Genomic DNA, 20,706 nt, shown 5'->3' with positions numbered 1-20,706 from the left:
CTGTCCATTTGAAACTGGGTTATTCTTGAATGGAACGCATTCGTATATTTGACACTGCATACAACGTGCATGCTCTTCTTTGAAGGCGTGCTCTGTGTGTGTGTGTGTGTGTGTTCTTTCTTCAGTTTAACGTCATTTCACTATGTCGTTATATTAGAGCCTCGATCCGGTCACCCTACCACCCACCCCGTAAAATAAACAAACAAATCCTAGAATATGGAAACACTGTATGGTACCCAACGCAAATAAAGCAGTCACAAGCCATAGAAAGGGCTCAAAGAAGAGCAACAAAGCTGGTCTATAGCATAAAAGATTATTCATATCAAGAAAGATTAAAGTACTTGCAACTACCATCACTTAAAGCAAGAAGAGTAAGAGGGGACTTAATACAGACGTATAAAATATTAAATGGGTTTGACGATGTAAACAAAGCATGCTTTTTTTTGTACTCCAAAGGTAGACACTACAAGAAACAGTACAGACAAAATATTTAAACAGTATTCCAGAACAAATCTCAGAAAGTTTACATTTAGTAACAGAGTAACAAATCATTGGAACAAATTAACAAACAATATCAAACGTGCACCTAGTGTAAATACTTTTAAGAACCGCATAGATAAACACGAGTTATTGACAAAAGCGAAATGTGACTTTGATGGATAAAATGACTGAGCTAGTCAACGACCTGACCAACAATGTAAAGGAGTAAATTTGAAGGGGCATAAAAAGCCAAAAATGGCTAAGTTGTTGTTAAAAGGGGGGGGTAGTGTAGTGGTGGGGGTAGGGGTTGAGTAGGAGTAGGTGTAGAAGGTGAAGAGGTAGAGTAGGATAACAGCAGAAGATAGGTGCACAATCCACTCTCTCCTCGTACCACAGCAGGGTCTTTTAGAAAGATGAATTGAGGTGTTTATTTCTCTAACTTAACAGCACACCTGGAACACACACAATATTAAAACCCAGGTTAAATCAATACCAAAACATATGCTAAACATAATTGCACTGATGTAACAGAACATCATTATGTTGTCTGGACAAGTAAACAATTCCACAAATAACCTTTCTCCATTCTGACACTCAATGTCTAGCCGTACACTCTCTCCTCAAAGAGATCTATGTAAAAATGTAAAACAAGCTTCATATAGCTTCATATAGCTTACCATCAACAATCAGTGGCACATAAGTTAATGTGCACCAAATATATGACTAACAAATACTAACTCCCAGTGTTTAACTCCTGTCAAACCACCATAGAATAATAGCTGTCACACCAAGTATGTGGCAGACAATTACAAACTCCTAGTGTTTAACTTCAGTTAAATCACCATACAGTAATAGCTGTTTCCATTAAGACTGAACAAATCTGTACTTTGTCTCTGCAAAGTATCTCACTGGTAAAATGTTTACATGGGAATCATATAGTTACCCAGTAATTTGGTAAATATATAGCAACCTGTGTGCACCAACATAGGACTGCCTCTCAGTGGTCTCAAATCTTATTGAACACATACAGCTATGTGTTACCCCACTGGCATACAACACATGACTACAGCACATGGTAATCACAACTAACAAGTCACACATGTTCCTTCCCCATGTTGCATTATCACCCATGTGCACACACACATGGAAACACATGAACATACAGTTAGTCTGTAGATTTGTTCACCTTGAATATAACCATCACCACCTAACATACTAAATAGGTATGTCATGCCTCAAAATAATTCCAACTGTTACAACCAAAACATTCTACGCAGATGCAACACACACATAATCTGTGTTTCTTTGTGACTGAATGCTTACATTGTTCCCACAGTATGTCAACAATTGACACACCACTGACATGTTACTGAACATTATCATTTATGTAAGCCAAGATGCACAACATGTAAACCCAAACATGATGTCCAAGCATCATACCATAATATCAACCTGCAGGAAAGGGGAAGGGGTGGGTGGGGGGGTGGGGGGGGGGGGGTGATACCCTAAACCAGTACTCCATTTAGTCATGTATTGGCTACATTATGTATTTTAACCACTTTTCCCTCAGTCACTAGCCTCAAATACAATTAAGCCATACACATGCTGGCTATGCTCTCTCACAAGTCATGGTATCTGCATCAACACATTCCAGTTACATTAACTGTGCAATACCACATCAGCTAAAAAGGATCTCTCAATGCTCTTGTGACACAACATCACAATTCTACAAACTCCAAACTGTTTCCAAAAAACCAAAAAGTAAATTGCCAACAAACCAAATTACCAGTACAAGCATTACTCACAGCCCCCAATGTTTCAGGGTTCACTTTATATTCATGTAGCAGAACACAATCCCACTGAGCCAGTGTATTAGTCACAGAATCCAAGTATACCATAAATCAAGCATTCAACTAAGTCCGAAAAATAGATGCTAGTTTGACACTCACAGCCCCCATGGTACTGTCTTGACCGTCCGGCTCTCCTGGCCTGCTTCAAGGAAGGAAAAGAAAGAAACCCCACTTGCCTATTCATTTTATCCTCTTCACAAGCTGGCGCCATATGCAAACTATCTTCCGACCCAGAACGTTTCCAATTGGCTGAAGTTAACAGACCAATCTGGGACCAACAGTGCTGGATTTGCACATCAGCACTTTTCTCACAGAACCCAGCATTGTCAAGGAGAAGGGGAGGGGAGGGGGGGGGGTGAAAAGAGGAAGGGAAGGAGGAAGAAAGATTGCCCAGCCCTGATTCTGTTCTAAACAGCTCATGATAAACACACCACACCATGTGGTGACCATTGAGGCAGATGCCATCCTGCCAGAGATCAACATGGATAACACACACACACTACTGGTAGTGTCATGTGTGGTAAATATCAGAATCAGAGAGGAAGGGTCAACAAAGGAGAAAGCAGGTTTGATGTTGATGGAAAGGAAATGAAAAAGGGCAGGGGACTGTAAACAGCTGTGGCCTGACATCCCAGGAGACATCACATTTAATTAGTATTTATATTCCACAATAACTTGCTTCCTCTGGGCTCAGTGCTAGAGGGGGTGAGGAGAGGAGGGGGAGGGGGTGTAAGCAGAGATAGATGCCAGGGAGGGGGGCCTGTAGGGGGTAAGGGGGTGGGGGGGTGAAAAGGAGAGGGGGGGGGGCTTAGGATAAATGGGGTGCCATACTATGAAGTATCAACCCCCATAAATTCTGGTCTTGCTATCTCGGCACTCTGTGGCCAAGGGTGAAGGGGATGGGGGAAGGGAGAGATGGTAGAAAAGGGAGGGGGAGGGGAAGGGGGGTTGGCGGGGTTTACAGCCTGTCCTGTCCGAGGAAGGAGTTCATTTAGTGTATTGGTAAGAAGAGAAGGGGGAAGGAAGGACAGGACGGGGAATGGGAGTAGGAGGGGTCTGTCAGTAAGCAGCATGTGCTGCAAAATCTCTACCATTGGTGCCTGACACACTATAACATCCACCCCTTGCTTTTGAAAGCAATGTCCTCATTGCTGCAGATTGCTTACAAATCAATCACTTCATGCAAATGGCGAGACAAGTTCCCTATCCAAGAGCATTTGCGAAACATTAATACATAAGGATCTAACAGGAATCCCTGTCATCATACATTATCTGATGTATGTCACCCTTACATATTGCAAATAAATGCAGAACATTGTCAACAACAAAAAAAGCAATACCTAAAAACCTTCAAACAAGAAAGCCCAGTATAAAAATTGTAACTTCAACAGACTAAATAACCATAAAACATAAAAAGCAGCATTAAACTTCCAGCTGAAACACCACCCTGTACGCAAAATACCAGATACACTAGCAGGCTACAGCAGCAAGTCTACTCACTGACAGGTGGTTCACATTAGTCTTGTACATAGCACTACATTTTGGGAGTATTGACCCTGTCAGTCTCCCATCCCAGTTCCTATCCATTTGAGCCGACATTCTAGCACCTTTTGAGCCACAAGACATGTGAATTTCAGGCTTCAGATGAAACCTGGTGCTAGTCTCACACAAACCAGTGCACACTGATTTGCATGATGGTCTGGGAGTCTTGACTGCAGCTTGGCAGTCTAAGTCATTCTCCCTCTTCCAACATTGACCAGGAATCCCTGGATCAGGTGGCATGGGTAGCAGCACCCATTCATCCCGGCATGGATCATCACCACTGCAGCCACCTACTGAATGGCTCTTCATCAGTTTATCTGAAATCCTTTCTTTGAGTTTGTGATCCCGCCCCTTGAGACCATTGTGGAAGTCTCTGTGTATTTCATTGTGGGAAACCTTGCTCTTTACTTTGGGGAAATCCTTACCCTTGTTGTGGTTTGGGGAAATCCTATTCCCCACTGCTGACTGGATTTTTCCTTTCCTGACTTTCTTCTTTTTCTTTTTGCCCACAGCCCTGTTCTTAACTAAAACCTCATCTCTCTGACCAACTAGACCTGACACTAGCCGCTGCATAGACCTGACTTTTCCCTCTAACAACAACAGTTTGTCCCCCAGTCGTGCCATCTGTTCCCTGGGCTGTTGCTGTTGTTGGTCCTCTTCCAGCTCTCTCTGCAGCCTCAGGGCTTCATCTCTGGCCTGGATGAAGGTGGTTTGAGGCTCTTGCCTCACTACCTGGCGCAGCTCCCTTTTCAACAAGGCATTCCGGAGGCCACTGATGAAGTGGTCCCTCAGCATGTCAGCGGTGAGGGCCCCAGTCGTCTTCATCTGGATGGTTCTCTCCATGCTGCGCAGAGCATGAGAGTAGTCCATGATGGACTCCTCCGGCTGCTGTACCCTGCTGAAAAGTATGGACAGTAGTGTGGTGACACGCCGTCCATCACCGAACACCCCCAGCAGAATGCCGGTCACCTTCTCTGGGGTGTTGGTGTCCTCCAGGTCCCGCAGCATCAGCTCCCTGCGTGCGGTTCCCTGCAGATGGCTGTAGATGAAGTATGCAGCCATCTCGTCTCCCATGGGGTATGCGGCCAGGACCCTCTCCGCCTCAGTGACGAAGTCCTCAGCCGACGTCTCGCCTGGCTCACCAGTAAATACTGTCAGTGTGGGTGCCGCACACCACTGCATGGGTGACTGCTGTGCTGTGGTAGTAGACATGGTCATCCTTGGGCTGGGTTGGGCTGTGTGCTGCTAAAGCTAAGAGACACCTCACCTGCTGATCCTGTCGGCGACGCCAAGTTGTTAAAAGGGGGGGGTAGTGTAGTGGTGGGGGTAGGGGTTGAGTAGGAGTAGGTGTAGAAGGTGAAGAGGTAGAGTAGGATAACAGCAGAAGATAGGTGCACAATCCACTCTCTCCTCGTACCACAGCAGGGTCTTTTAGAAAGATGAATTGAGGTGTTTATTTCTCTAACTTAACAGCACACCTGGAACACACACAATATTAAAACCCAGGTTAAATCAATACCAAAACATATGCTAAACATAATTGCACTGATGTAACAGAACATCATTATGTTGTCTGGACAAGTAAACAATTCCACAAATAACCTTTCTCCATTCTGACACTCAATGTCTAGCCGTACACTCTCTCCTCAAAGAGATCTATGTAAAAATGTAAAACAAGCTTCATATAGCTTCATATAGCTTACCATCAACAATCAGTGGCACATAAGTTAATGTGCACCAAATATATGACTAACAAATACTAACTCCCAGTGTTTAACTCCTGTCAAACCACCATAGAATAATAGCTGTCACACCAAGTATGTGGCAGACAATTACAAACTCCTAGTGTTTAACTTCAGTTAAATCACCATACAGTAATAGCTGTTTCCATTAAGACTGAACAAATCTGTACTTTGTCTCTGCAAAGTATCTCACTGGTAAAATGTTTACATGGGAATCATATAGTTACCCAGTAATTTGGTAAATATATAGCAACCTGTGTGCACCAACATAGGACTGCCTCTCAGTGGTCTCAAATCTTATTGAACACATACAGCTATGTGTTACCCCACTGGCATACAACACATGACTACAGCACATGGTAATCACAACTAACAAGTCACACATGTTCCTTCCCCATGTTGCATTATCACCCATGTGCACACACACATGGAAACACATGAACATACAGTTAGTCTGTAGATTTGTTCACCTTGAATATAACCATCACCACCTAACATACTAAATAGGTATGTCATGCCTCAAAATAATTCCAACTGTTACAACCAAAACATTCTACGCAGATGCAACACACACATAATCTGTGTTTCTTTGTGACTGAATGCTTACATTGTTCCCACAGTATGTCAACAATTGACACACCACTGACATGTTACTGAACATTATCATTTATGTAAGCCAAGATGCACAACATGTAAACCCAAACATGATGTCCAAGCATCATACCATAATATCAACCTGCAGGAAAGGGGAAGGGGTGGGTGGGGGGGTGGGGGGGGGGGTGATACCCTAAACCAGTACTCCATTTAGTCATGTATTGGCTACATTATGTATTTTAACCACTTTTCCCTCAGTCACTAGCCTCAAATACAATTAAGCCATACACATGCTGGCTATGCTCTCTCACAAGTCATGGTATCTGCATCAACACATTCCAGTTACATTAACTGTGCAATACCACATCAGCTAAAAAGGATCTCTCAATGCTCTTGTGACACAACATCACAATTCTACAAACTCCAAACTGTTTCCAAAAACCAAAAAGTAAATTGCCAACAAACCAAATTACCAGTACAAGCATTACTCACAGCCCCCAATGTTTCAGGGTTCACTTTATATTCATGTAGCAGAACACAATCCCACTGAGCCAGTGTATTAGTCACAGAATCCAAGTATACCATAAATCAAGCATTCAACTAAGTCCGAAAAATAGATGCTAGTTTGACACTCACAGCCCCCATGGTACTGTCTTGACCGTCCGGCTCTCCTGGCCTGCTTCAAGGAAGGAAAAGAAAGAAACCCCACTTGCCTATTCATTTTATCCTCTTCACAAGCTGGCGCCATATGCAAACTATCTTCCGACCCAGAACGTTTCCAATTGGCTGAAGTTAACAGACCAATCTGGGACCAACAGTGCTGGATTTGCACATCAGCACTTTTCTCACAGAACCCAGCATTGTCAAGGAGAAGGGGAGGGGAGGGGGGGGGGTGAAAAGAGGAAGGGAAGGAGGAAGAAAGATTGCCCAGCCCTGATTCTGTTCTAAACAGCTCATGATAAACACACCACACCATGTGGTGACCATTGAGGCAGATGCCATCCTGCCAGAGATCAACATGGATAACACACACACACTACTGGTAGTGTCATGTGTGGTAAATATCAGAATCAGAGAGGAAGGGTCAACAAAGGAGAAAGCAGGTTTGATGTTGATGGAAAGGAAATGAAAAAGGGCAGGGGACTGTAAACAGCTGTGGCCTGACATCCCAGGAGACATCACATTTAATTAGTATTTATATTCCACAATAACTTGCTTCCTCTGGGCTCAGTGCTAGAGGGGGTGAGGAGAGGAGGGGGAGGGGGTGTAAGCAGAGATAGATGCCAGGGAGGGGGGCCTGTAGGGGGTAAGGGGGTGGGGGGGTGAAAAGGAGAGGGGGGGGGGCTTAGGATAAATGGGGTGCCATACTATGAAGTATCAACCCCCATAAATTCTGGTCTTGCTATCTCGGCACTCTGTGGCCAAGGGTGAAGGGGATGGGGGAAGGGAGAGATGGTAGAAAAGGGAGGGGGAGGGGAAGGGGGGTTGGCGGGGTTTACAGCCTGTCCTGTCCGAGGAAGGAGTTCATTTAGTGTATTGGTAAGAAGAGAAGGGGGAAGGAAGGACAGGACGGGGAATGGGAGTAGGAGGGGTCTGTCAGTAAGCAGCATGTGCTGCAAAATCTCTACCATTGGTGCCTGACACACTATAACATTGTATAAAACAACGCCCCAAATCCTGATCTCGTGAAATAACGAATGAAGAACTAAATAAACAAACAAATAAATAAATAAATAAAATGAAAAGAACATTACTGATTTTGTTGTGACCCCGGCAGTCATTTTGCTTTGTGCAGATTCGATGAACTCTGTGTGTGTGTGTGTGTGTGTGTACGTGGGTGGGGGTAGGGGTGAGCGCGCACTCGCGGCAAGAGAGATTTTGTTGTGACCCCGATCGTCATATTTTACTTTGTGCTTTGATCCCGGCGGCAGATTCGATGAACTTGTGTCACTCGTGTGTGTCAGTGCTAGTGTGTGTGTGTGTGTGTGTGTGTGTGTGCGTGCGTGCGTGCGTGACTGCGTGCGTCAGTGTTTCACTGAGTTGTGAATACTTTCCTTCTTTCATGTTACTTGTGAACGAAGGCTTAATCAGCGGAAGCATGCTGTTTCATCTCGAACGAACAATACGTCCCCTCTTGGGGGTGGGGGTGGGGTGTGGGGGGTGGGGAGAAAAAAAGCCCCCCCCCCCCGCTCCCCCTGCCCCCCTAGTTCCCATCCCTACACCGCCCACGCCCTGTCCCCATTCCTGGTTTTAGCTACAGTTCCGGTCTTGCTTTCCATTCAGTTTACATACTTATACATGTTTATGAGTTTCAGCTTTCATCATTCCTTTGATGATGACGACGATGATGATGATGAAGTTTGTTAGTTTCATGTCCCGTCACACATACTGGTGACTATAGACATTAAAGATTTTTGTTAGAGTATTGATTTTTTTCTCCATTTTAGTGTTATCGTTCATATCTAGACAGGGCAGCAAAAAGGGGAGCAAAGAATCATATATAGTATAAAAGTATATTGCCCATTGTCATATAAGGAAATAAGCAATATACTAGAAAAAGACTTTTATAGGTGCTTGAATTCAAGTCCAAAACCTCGTCAGTTGACTCTCTCAAACTTTGGTCCGATTCGCAGACCAGTTCTGAGTTTAGCTCTCAGACTATCATCAAATTCATTACGGACCAAGTATTGTTCTAATGTCAAGTGCTTATGCTTTAGTAACCTGACAATTAAGCATATAATTTTTGACTGTAGCTTGATGAAGCCTTATGTACACGAAAGTGTGTCTTCACAAGTGACTGAGAACGTTGATGTTTCAGTTGCACTTTTTGCATTCATTATCAGTTGTTTCGCTTGTCAGTTTAACGACTTCTCTTTTAAGAAGTCCTTTAAGTAATTTCCTGTAATTGTATTTAGAATTTTTTTCAAATTTCACCTTCATTTCACCCTCATTTGCCCAATTTTCCCCAACCCTCCATTCATTCACATCTCCCACCCCTTCTAACCGATAATACTCAAATGTATTCATAAATACTTTAACAAAATGTCTTCTATGTGTGACAAAATTCTTCCTCCTCATATCTAGAAGAGTACGAGGAGGGGAATGAATGGTGAGTTTGGGGAAAACTAGGTAGATGCAGGATGGAATTTGAAATGAATATTTAAGTACAATTACAGAAAATCACTTTATGGACTTCACTCATAAAAGAGAAGTCGCACTGAACTAACAAGCGAAACAACTGGTAACGAATGAAAAAAAAAAGTATTAAAAAACAAAACAACTAAAACAAAACAAAACAAAACAAAACATCAACGTTCGCAGTCACGTGTGATGAAACATTTTCATGCAGGAAGGCTTCATTAAGTCACAGTAAAAAATATATACTTAACTGTCACATTACTGAACCATATGCTCTTGACTGTAGGGGAATGTTTAATCCGTAATGAAGTAGACAGAAGTCTGAAAATCTAGACTTTGAACTGGACTACGAATCGGACCAAAGTCGGAGAGAGTCCTCTAACGAGGCTTTAGAATTGAATGAAAGCACTTGTTAAAGTCTCTTTCTAGAATATATTACTTATTTCCTTGTATGACAACCGGCAATATACCTTTATGCTACCTGTAAAATTCTCTGTTCCCCAATCACACTGTTTTTACTGCTCTGTCTGCTTGGTCGTTATATAGAAATCCAGTATGTGTCGGTCATCCAATAAAAATTAACATTTGCACCTTTCATCAATAGGGAGTGTAATAAATACTTAATTTCAAACAATAAATCTCCTCTCTGATTATTCTCAAAAAAGGAGCAAACTTTTTGGAACTGACTGAGAATCAACACAAAAAAGGATATTACTTACCATTACTGGTATTTGAACAAGATTATCTATTGCCATTAGGATGGCCACCAACTCTGCTGTAAAAATGGAATGCCCCTTGCCTAAATAATCAGATTTCTTTCTGTTTTTAGTCTAGGAATCACAAAAGCAGACCCAGCACTGCCATCATCTAGAACTGAGCCGTCAGCTAGTGTAAGCGTTTGAATAGTTATCAATTTTTTCTTCTAATTCAATTCTGACTGATGTTGCTATTATAATTATGTTGTGTCAGAAGCACATATTTGTTGACGTTTGCTTTTGTTAACTCCCAGGAAGGGACAGGTGGCACCAGAACACTAGGTGCCATATCATGTAAATCAATCTCTGAGGAATGTAGAATTTCTGACACATATGTGCGAATGGTTTGCAGATTTGAATTATTTTGTGCATTTTTTGGAAAATCAATATTAGACCTAATATCTAATTCCTCGATCAAAGTCTTCCACAGCTGTACATCTCACTGTGTATCTAGCAGAACTCCATTTTCTGGATTTCATCGTGTGGTAAAATACCTGCAAGTATATAGGCTTCGGAGGTCTTAGTATGCACAGCCAAGGTACTCCTGAATCAGAGTGTGCATGTGTGCGAATGACTGAAGTGTGGGCACTTTGATGTGTCTCAGCATGCATGAGATTCATCGCGATATGATTGCTTTTACTGTCATTAAGATGATGATGGTCATCATGATGAGGCCGGTGTGAATAAAAAAAACACACCAACCAAACAAAAAACCCCACCTATATACTGTCGTCAGTCTTTTGTTTGTTTCATCGTTTTGTAGCACACTTCCAGTTCCTCAAGGAGGTGTCACTGCGTTCGGCCACATCCATATAAGCGAAATACGACAACTGCCATAGGCAGATGCCCGACCAGCAGCTTAACTCTTTCCATACGAACGGCGAAAGAGACGACGTTTACAGCATTTCACCCCAATTACCATCATCAAAATATTGCAAGCGGAAGGCTCTTATACTGAAGAGGTGAATGTTGACAAAGAATGCCACAATTCTGACGACGGAAGCTAAAGGTTGGGTCATTCAGACACCCACTGGACTTCCGAGGGGTTTGTGTAGAGGAGAAGAGAGGACTGGCCGTACTGAGTGAGTTAACCCAACGCGCTCAGTCAGGCCTTGCATGCATATATATTTGTGTACCAGTCGGAGTGGAATCCTTCCACAGATTTTTGCAAGAGGACAAGACTTAGAATAATCATACTGGCATGGGTTCTTTTTCAGTGCGCCAAGTGTGTGCTGCACATGACCTCGGTTTGCCGTCTCATCCGAATGACTACAGACGCTCAGTTTGATCTTTCAGTCAAACTCGGGAGAAAGGACGAGCGTGGGGTTTGAACCCAGACCCTCAGGGACACTGTCACAATGGCAGATAAGCGTCCTCAACCATTCTGCCAACTTCCCAGCATACGAGGAAGCATGCTTGCACATGGACATGTACGTGGTGATATATTCAGTCACACGACAGTGGTAATTCTATCATTTTCCCCCGTTTCCGTGGTGTTACAAGTTTCCATAATCCACCCCACAGCATAACCTATTACTCAGAGACAATCAACTGTGTCTTCAGCGTGCTACTGCATAGTCTGCCCAGTATGCTGTATCTGTTTCTAGTGGTTGTTGCTTTTCAAATTGTACATGTTCATTCTGATGCGATGCTGTGGTTATACCTAAAAACAAGAAGTACCGTGTTTCTTCTTCTTCTTCTCGATCGTTAGATGGACACCCCAGTCTCCGCGATGAAGGCAGATGTACGCTGCTGAGGTCCTCTCTACACACAGCCATAGAGCTTCAGGGTCGTTGAAGTTGGGTCAGGCCAGTACCTCTTCCTGAGCACCTCATGGAGGGGGCAGGACTGCAGCAGGTGTTTTGTTGTCTGGCTGTCAGTCCCACGGGAGAACCGTGCTCTGTGACCAATGCAAAATTTAGTGTTCAAGTGGTGGTTTAGGCGGTTGCGGCCTGTCCTGTTCCTGATCGCTCACACATGTTCACGCCTAGTCAGCAGGTAGTGGGCGGTCTGTCCTTTTGTGGCGTGGATGCTGGTTTAAAAAATTTTTTATTTTGTTTATATTAAAAGTTTTGCTATTTTTACTTATTTTATTTTATTTTTATTGTTATTTATTTTTATTTTTTCTATTTATTATTCTTTTATTATTCTTTTCTTTTTTTCTATTTATTATTATTTATTTTATTTTATTTTATGTTATTCTATTATTATTTTTTTTAAAATGAATTTATTTATTTAATTTTTGTTATTTTTACTTTATTTATTTATTTATTTATTTATTGTTTTTTTTTTTTTTTAATAATTTATTTTATTTTATTTTTTTAATAATTTTTTTTCTCAAGGCCTGACTAAGCGCGTTGGTTTACGCTGCTGGTCACTGAGGCATCTGCTTGGCAGATGTGGTGTAGCGTATATGGGTTTGACCGAACGCAGTGTCGCTTCCTTGAGCTACTGATACTGATACTGATACTGGATGCACCTGTTGCTTGGCCCTAATGATGGTCTTCACCTATAAAGAACTGTGTTCAAATGTGAGATTTTCACTGTTGCAAACTGTTTATCCAGCTAGCCAAGAACGTGAAACTCTTTCTTCGCCTCAGTTTAGCTCAAACGTAGGATGCCAGTTTGCTGCTAGAACGTTACCTGCCTGTGGCGAATAAACGTTTGCATGAATGAAAACATGTACACTTATTTATTAACATATCATTAATTGAATGTCGAGGGTTATAGACAACCTGTCTTTTGTTATCGTTGTTGGAGTTGGTGTTATTTACGCAGTCTTCACCCTGAATACAGTCAACATTACATGACACTAACTGATAAAGGCGAAAGGAAGCTGGGAATTAAAAACACCAGGATTCATCAATGAAGTTGTTGGGGAGACAGACATCAATAGTGAGTCTGATAGACGAACAGACTGAGATGGTTAGACAGACAGGCAGACAGGCAAGCAGGTGGATACACGGACTATAGAAGACAGAAATGATGTGGAGTGATGGTCTAGATGTAACGCGTCCGCTTAGGAAGCGAGAGAATCTGAGCGCGCTGGTTCGAATCACGGCTCAGCCGCCGGTATTTTCTCCCCCTCCACTAGACCTTGAGTGGTGGTCTGGACGCTAGTCATTCGGGTGAGGCGATAAACCGAGGTCCCGTGTGCAGCATGCACTTAGCGCACGTAAAAGAACCCACGGCAACAAAAGGGTTGTTCCTGGCAAAATTCTGTAGAAAAAGTCACTTCGATAGGAAAAACAAACAAAACTGCACGCAGGGAAAAAAAAGAAGAAAAAAAAAAGAAAGAAAAAAAAAAAGCAATTTTACTTTCACTTTTTGAGGGGGTCTCTTATCTACCCTCTATTAAACTATTTCATTCCTTTAGTTTATTAATTATTCATTCTTACTATTTTCTTTATTTATAAGATTTCTAAGTGCAAAAGAGAAGGAATAGTGAATTGTCTGTACTGCTGTTGCTGTTGCTGCTGCTGCTGCTGCTACTACGTATGGGGGAGGTGGGTGGGAAGAAAACATCACATGTACAAGTGACAACCCTATGATTATCACCACCACCTCTGCCACCATCAGTGATGATGATGACAATGTTAATGCTTCTATCCATCTGTCTAGCGACGACAACGTTAACCCATCTATCTGTCTATCTATCTATCTACCTATGTCCTGTCTTGCCCACATTCTCATTGTTCAAGGCAGAAAAAGTCATCAGAGCTGTCTATCTATCTCTCTATCTCTCTATCTATTTATCTATCTATCTATCTCCCACATTCGTATTGATCAAGGCAGAAACAAGTCATCAGAGTTGTCTATCTATCTATCTATCTATGTCCTGTCTTGCCTACATTCTCATTGTGAGGCAGAAAAAGTCATCAGAGCTGTCTATCTATCTCTCTATCTATCTCTCTCTCTCTCTATCTATCTATCTATCTCCCACATTCTTATTGATCAAGGCAGAAAAAGTCATCAGAGCTGTCTATCTATCTATCTATCTCCCACATTCTTATTGATCAAAGCAGAAAAAGTCATCAGAGCTGTCTATCTATCTATCTATCTCCCACATTCTTATTGATCAAAGCAGAAAACGTCATCAGAGCTATCTATCTATCTATTTATCTATGTCCTGTTGAATATTTGTGTTGACTGTTTTGGGCGATATGGTTGATATTGTGCGAACAATTTTTGGTTGATTTGAATTGTCTACTTACTGTGTCATGTCATTTTCTAATTATTATTTATCAATGAATCCCCCTTCAGTAAGGGGCTCTGGCCTTATCTGAATAAAACATTCGTTCGTTCGTTCGTTCGTTATCTATGTCCAGTCTCGCCCATATTCTCATTGTTCAAGGCAGAAGAAGTCATCAGAGCTGTCTATCTATCTATCTATCTCCCACATTCTTATTGATCAAAGCAGAAAAAGTCATCAGAGCTATCTATCTATCTATTTATCTATGTCCTGTTGAATATTTGTGTTGACTATTTTGGGCGATATGGTTGATATTGTGCGAACAATTTTTGGTTGATTTGAATTGTCTACTTACTGTGTCATGTCATTTTCTAATTATTATTTATCAATGAATCCCCCTTCAGTAAGGGGCTCTGGCCTTATCTGAATAAAACATTCGTTCGTTCGTTCGTTCGTTATCTATGTCCAGTCTCGCCCATATTCTCATTGTTCAAGGCAGAAGAAGTCATCAGAGCTATCTATCTATCTATCTATCTATCTCCGACATTCTTATTGATCAAAGCAGAAAAAGTCATCAGAGCTATCTATCTATCTATTTATCTATGTCCTGTCTCCCACATTCTTATTGATCAAAGCAGAAGAAGTCATCAGAGCTGTCAATCTATCTATCTATCTATCTATCTATCTATCTATGTATGTCCTGTCTTGCCCACATTCTCATTGTTCAAGGCAGAAAAAGTCATCAGAGCTGTCTATCTATCTCTCTATCTATCTCTCTATCTATCTATCTATTTATCTATCTATCTATCTCCCACATTCGTATTGATCAAGGCAGAAAAAAGTCATCAGAGTTGTCTATCTATCTATCTATCTATCTATCTATCTATCGATCTATCTATCTATCTATCTATCTATGTCCTGTCTTACCCACAAGGCAGAAAAAGTCATCAGAGTTGTCTATCTATCTATCTATCTATCTATCTATCTATCTATCTATCTATCTATCTATCTATCTATGTCCTGTCTTACCCACATTCTTATTGATCAAGGCAGAAAAAGTCATCAGAGTTGTCTGTCGTTCTATTATCTATCTATCTATCTATCTATCTATCTATCTATCTATGTCCTGTCTTGCCTACATTCTCATTGTTCGAGGCAGAAAAAGTCATCAGAGCTGTCTATCTATCTATCTATCTATCTATCTATCTCCCACATTCTTATTGATCAAAGCAGAAAAAGTCATCAGACCTGTCTATCTATCTATCTATCTCCCACATTCTTATTGATGAAAGCAGAAAAAGTCATCAGAGCTATCTATCTATTTATCTATGTCCTGTTGAATATTTGTGTTGACTATTTTGGGCGATATGGTTGATATTGTGCTAACAATTTTTGGTTGATTTGAATTGTCTACTTACTGTGTCATGTCATTTTCTAATTATTATTTATCAATGAATCCCCCTTCAGTAAGGGGCTCTGGCCTTATCTGAATAAAACATTCGTTCGTTCGTTCGTTCGTTATCTATGTCCAGTCTCGCCCATATTCTCATTGTTCAAGGCAGAAGTCTATCTATCTATGTCCTGTCTTACCCACATTCTTATTGATCAAGGCAGAAAAAGTCATCAGAGTTGTCTATCTATCTATCTATCTATCTATCGATCTATCTATCTATCTATCTATCTATCTATCTATGTCCTGTCTTACCCACATTCTTATTGATCAAGGCAGAAAAAGTCATCAGAGTTGTCTGTCTGTCTATCTATCTATCTATCTATCTATCTATCTATCTATCTATGTCCTGTCTTGCCTACATTCTCATTGTTCGAGGCAGAAAAAGTCATCAGAGCTGTCTATCTATCTATCTATCTATCTATCTATCTATCTCCCACATTCTTATTGATCAAAGCAGAAAAAGTCATCAGACCTGTCTATCTATCTATCTATCTCCCACATTCTTATTGATCAAAGCAGAAAACGTCATCAGAGCTATCTATCTATTTATCTATGTCCTGTTGAATAATTGTGTTGACTATTTTGGGCGATATGGTTGATATTGTGCTAACAATGTTTGGTTGATTTGAATTGTCTACTTACTGTGTCATGTCATTTTCTAATTATTATTTATCAATGAATCCCCCTTCAGTAAGGGGCTCTGGCCTTATCTGAATAAAATATTCGTTCGTTCGTTCGTTCGTTATTTATGTCCAGTCTCGCCCATATTCTCATTGTTCAAGGCAGAAGAAGTCATCAGAGCTATCTATCTATCTATTTATCTATGTCCTGTCTCCCACATTCTTATTGATCAAAGCAGAAGAAGTCATCAGAGCTGTCAATCTATCTATCTATCTATCTTTGTATGTATGTATGTCCTGTCTCCCACATTCTTATTGATCAAGGTAGAAGAAGTCATCAGAGCTGTCTATCTATCTATCTATCTGTGTCCTGTCTCGCCCATATTCTCATTGTTCAAGGCAGAAAAAGTCATCAGACCTGTCTATCTATCTATCTATCTCTCACATTCTTATTGATCAAGGCAGAAAAAGTCATCAGAGCTGTTAATCTATCTATCTATCTATCTATCTGTGTCCTGTCTCGCCCATATTCTCATTGTTCAAGGCAGAAAGGTGTCCCACATTCTTATTGATCAAAGTAGAATAAGTCATCAGAGCTGTCTATCTATCTATCTCCCACATTATTGATCAAGGCAGAAAAAGTCATCAGAGCTGTCTATCTATCTATCTATGTCCTGTCTTGCCCACATTCCCATTGTTCGAGGCAGAAAAAATAATCAGAGCTGTCTATCTATCTATCTATCCATTTATGTCCTGTTTTGCCCACATTCCCATTGCCCGAGGCGGAATAAGTCATGAGAGGAAGAAACATCCACCAAGTAATGGGTGACAGCGAAACAATGACGGGCTTTTTTTTTCTTGCTTTTCTTCCCTGTATTAATTTTGGTCCGAAGGGGCAGCTGGCGAGGAGGAAACTGAAAAGTTGGGTTTAACGGCCTGTTGTTTGACTCAGCGCAGGTCAAGTTATTCAGGACGTGGGTCTTAAAAGGAAACAGCTACACTTGAAGTACAGTCCTCTGTACCGGAAGTCCAGATCCCTTTGTTTCATTGTTGTCTCACTGCAGCCGGGCCACAAGGGAGGTCACTACAAATTGAGGCGTAGCTCGTAACAGTTAAAAAAAAAAAAAAAAAAAAAAAAATTTTTACTTACGTCACCAACGCACGTCTGAGTGTGGGTTGGGGGCCGCTGGTAAATGGTATAACAGTGTTCGAACAAGGTTTCTGTTCATTTCCTCTGTCAGGAGTGTGATTATGAGAGTCTGGTTAAACCTTGTGAAAGTTTGGATTAGTGTTTGTTTTCTGTTCAGTAGTGTAGTCGGGTTGATAAACCTTGTGAAAGTTTTGGATCCCCCCCCACCCCCCACCCCTCCTGTTCAACGGTGTAGTTTGGTTAAACATTTTGCAAGTTTGAATTTGATTTCTATTCATTAGTGTAATCTGGTTAAAGCTTACGAAAGTTTGACAGTTTTCCTTTTTCTTCAATGATGTAGTTTTGCTAAACATTGTGATAGTGGTTTACTATGATTATACCTTGTGAAAGTTTGAGTATTCGCTTTCAGTTCAGATGTGTAGTCTCGTAAAACCCAGTGAAAATGGAAGTGATTTTTATCTGTTCAATGGTGTAAACTGGTCAAACCTCGGATTTGTTTCTCTCCACTGTTCAACGGTGTAGTTGAGGCTGTGGGCATCTGATGCAGGGATTGTGTGTCCATCAATCTTCTTGACACCTGAGGCTGTGGGCATCTGATGCAGGGATTGTGTGTCCATCAATCTTCTTGACACCTGAGGCTGTGGGCATCTGATGCAGGGATTGTGTGCAGGGATTGTGTGTCCATCAATGTTCTGGACACCTGAGGCTGTGGGCATCTGATACAGGGATTGTGTGTCCATCAATGTTCTGGACACCTGAGGCTGTGGGCATCTGATGCAGGGATTGTGTGTCCATCAATGTTCTTGACACCTGAGCCTGTGGGCATCTGATACAGGGATTGTGTGTCCATCAATCTTCTTGACACCTGAGGCTGTGGGCATCTGATGCAGGGATTGTGTGTCCATCAATGTTCTGGACACCTGAGGCTGTGGGCATCTGATGCAGGGATTGTGTGTCCATCAATATTCTTGACACCTGAGGCTGTGGGCATCTGATGCAGGGATTGTGCGTCCATCAATGTTCTTGACACCTGAGCCTGTGGGCATCTGATACAGGGCACACATCAGTCTGTCTCCGTTCATCATGTGGTCTACAGCTCGGCAATGCTGTCTGGTGCTACTGCTGCTGCTCACAGGCGTTTTCTCTGGTCGGTGGCACTCTAATCCATGTAAGAAAACGAAACACATTCCTATCTGTCTTTGTCTCTCTATGTCTGTCTCTGTTTGCCTGCCTGCCTGCCTGTCTGTCTGTCTAACTGTCTGCCTGTCTGTCTCTGTCTCTGCCTTTCCATTACATATATGTGTGCTATTCTAACTGATGTAGATTACCCAAGGACAGATTGGAAGAATAGGCCATGCATGAAAAAATAATCTTAACCCTTGAATAGAAAAAGTTTTGGTTTTTTGAGTTCTGTGTGTGTGTGTGTGTGTGTGTGTGTGTGTGTGTGTGTGTGTGTGTGTGTGTGTGAGAGAGAGTGTGATATAATAAGTTTGATAAACGGAATCACACACAGAAGTGCTGTGTCTTTAAATGGGATGTAGCCGCCTACCCCTGAATAGCATCCCACGTTTTGGCCAGTCAAGGGCCGTATTGTTTAGTTCTGTCTGTCTGTCTGTCTCTCTCTCTCTCTCTCTCTCTCTCTGTGTGTGTGTGTGTGTGTGTGTGTGTGTGTGTGTGTGCATGCGCATGTGTGTATGTGTGTACGCGCGCGAGTACGTGTGTGTGTGTGTGTGTGTGTGTGTGTGTGTATGTGTGTGTGTGATATAATAAGTTTGATAAACGGAATCACACACAGAAGGGCTGTGTGTTTAAATGAGATGTAGCCGACTACCCCTGAATAGCATCCCACGTTTTGGCCAGTCAAGGGCCGTATTGTTTAGTTCTGTCTCTTTCTCTCTCTCTCTCTCTCTCTCTCTCTCTCTCTCTCTCTGTGTGTGTGTGTGTGTGTGTGTGTGTGTGTGTGTGTGTGTGAGTGTGATATAATAAGTTTGATAAACGGAATCACACACAGAAGTGCTGTGTCTTTAAATGAGTTGTAACCAACTACCCCTGAATAGCATCCCACGTTTTGGCCAGTCAAGGGCCGTATTGTTTAGTTCTTTCTCTCTCTCTCTCTCTCTCTCTCTCTCTCTCTCTGTGCATGCGCATGTGTGTATGTGTGTACGCGCGCGAGTACGTGTGTGTGTGTGTGTGTATGTGTGTGTGTGTGATATAATAAGTTTGATAAACGGAATCACACACAGAAGGGCTGTGTGTTTAAATGAGATGTAGCCGACTACCCCTGAATAGCATCCCACGTTTTGGCCAGTCAAGGGCCGTATTGTTTAGTTCTGTCCCTTTCTCTCTCTCTCTCTCTCTCTCTCTCTCTCTCTCTCTCTCTCTCTCTCTCTGTGTGTGTGTGTGTGAGTGTGATATAATAAGTTTGATAAACGGAATCACACACAGAAGTGCTGTGTCTTTAAATGAGTTGTAACCAACTACCCCTGAATAGCATCCCACGTTTTGGCCAGTCAAGGGCCGTATTTTTTAGTTCTTTCTCTCTCTCTCTCTCTCTCTCTCTCTCTCTCTCTGTGTGTGTGTGTGTGTGTGTGTGTGTGTGTGTGTGTGTGTGTGTGTGTGCGTGCGCATGTGTGTATGTGTGTACGCGTGCGAGTACGTGTGTGTGTGTGTGTGTGATATCATAAGTTTGATAAACGGAATCACACACAGAAGGGCTGTGTGTTTAAATGGGATGTAGCCGACTACCCTTGAATAGCATCCCACGTTTTGGCCAGTCAAGGGCCGTATTATATTGCAAACAACATGTTGACTATTAAGAATATTTTCCTTTCGTCTGCTAGAAGTACATGATACGGCTTTAGAGAAGTTTTATTGTTGCAGCTATAATATTATCGCTTCACAAACACGCATATAGAGCAGTTGCTTTGTACCAAACGGGTAATCATATTCCTGTTAATGCATTGTATCATGTAGAATACTACTACTACTACTACTACTACTAATAATAATAATGGTATTTATATAGCGCTGAATCTTGTGCAGAGACAAATCTAAGCGCTTTCGCACCAGTCATTCACACGCATGCATAACTCTAAAACTGTAGAAACTAAAGGCAAGGAAGGGCAGGCAAGGGAGGCTATTTTGGGAAGAGGTGTGTTTTAAGGCCAGACTTGAAAGAGCTGAGAGTGGA

At 41.9% G+C, this 20,706-nt stretch overlaps 1 protein-coding gene across 2 annotated transcripts in view; it reads left to right on the top strand.

Moving 5' to 3' along the window:
* Window positions 1–17,576: 17,576 nt before the first annotated feature.
* LOC143288070 (uncharacterized) overlaps window positions 17,577–20,706 on the top strand; it is a 10,595-nt gene continuing 7,465 nt past the window's right edge. For both annotated transcript variants that reach the window (XM_076596341.1, XM_076596340.1), the window contains exon 1: window positions 17,577–18,684. In XM_076596341.1, the coding sequence (XP_076452456.1) occupies window positions 18,600–18,684 (85 nt within the window). In that variant the 5' untranslated portion in view covers window positions 17,577–18,599. The remainder of the gene's footprint in view (window positions 18,685–20,706) is intronic.

Source organism: Babylonia areolata, chromosome 12 (genome assembly GCF_041734735.1).
Source record: "Babylonia areolata isolate BAREFJ2019XMU chromosome 12, ASM4173473v1, whole genome shotgun sequence".
NCBI lineage: Eukaryota > Metazoa > Mollusca > Gastropoda > Neogastropoda > Buccinidae > Babylonia > Babylonia areolata.
Note: the sequence above shows the minus strand (reverse complement) of the source record. Positions and strands in the feature narration are given on the sequence as shown.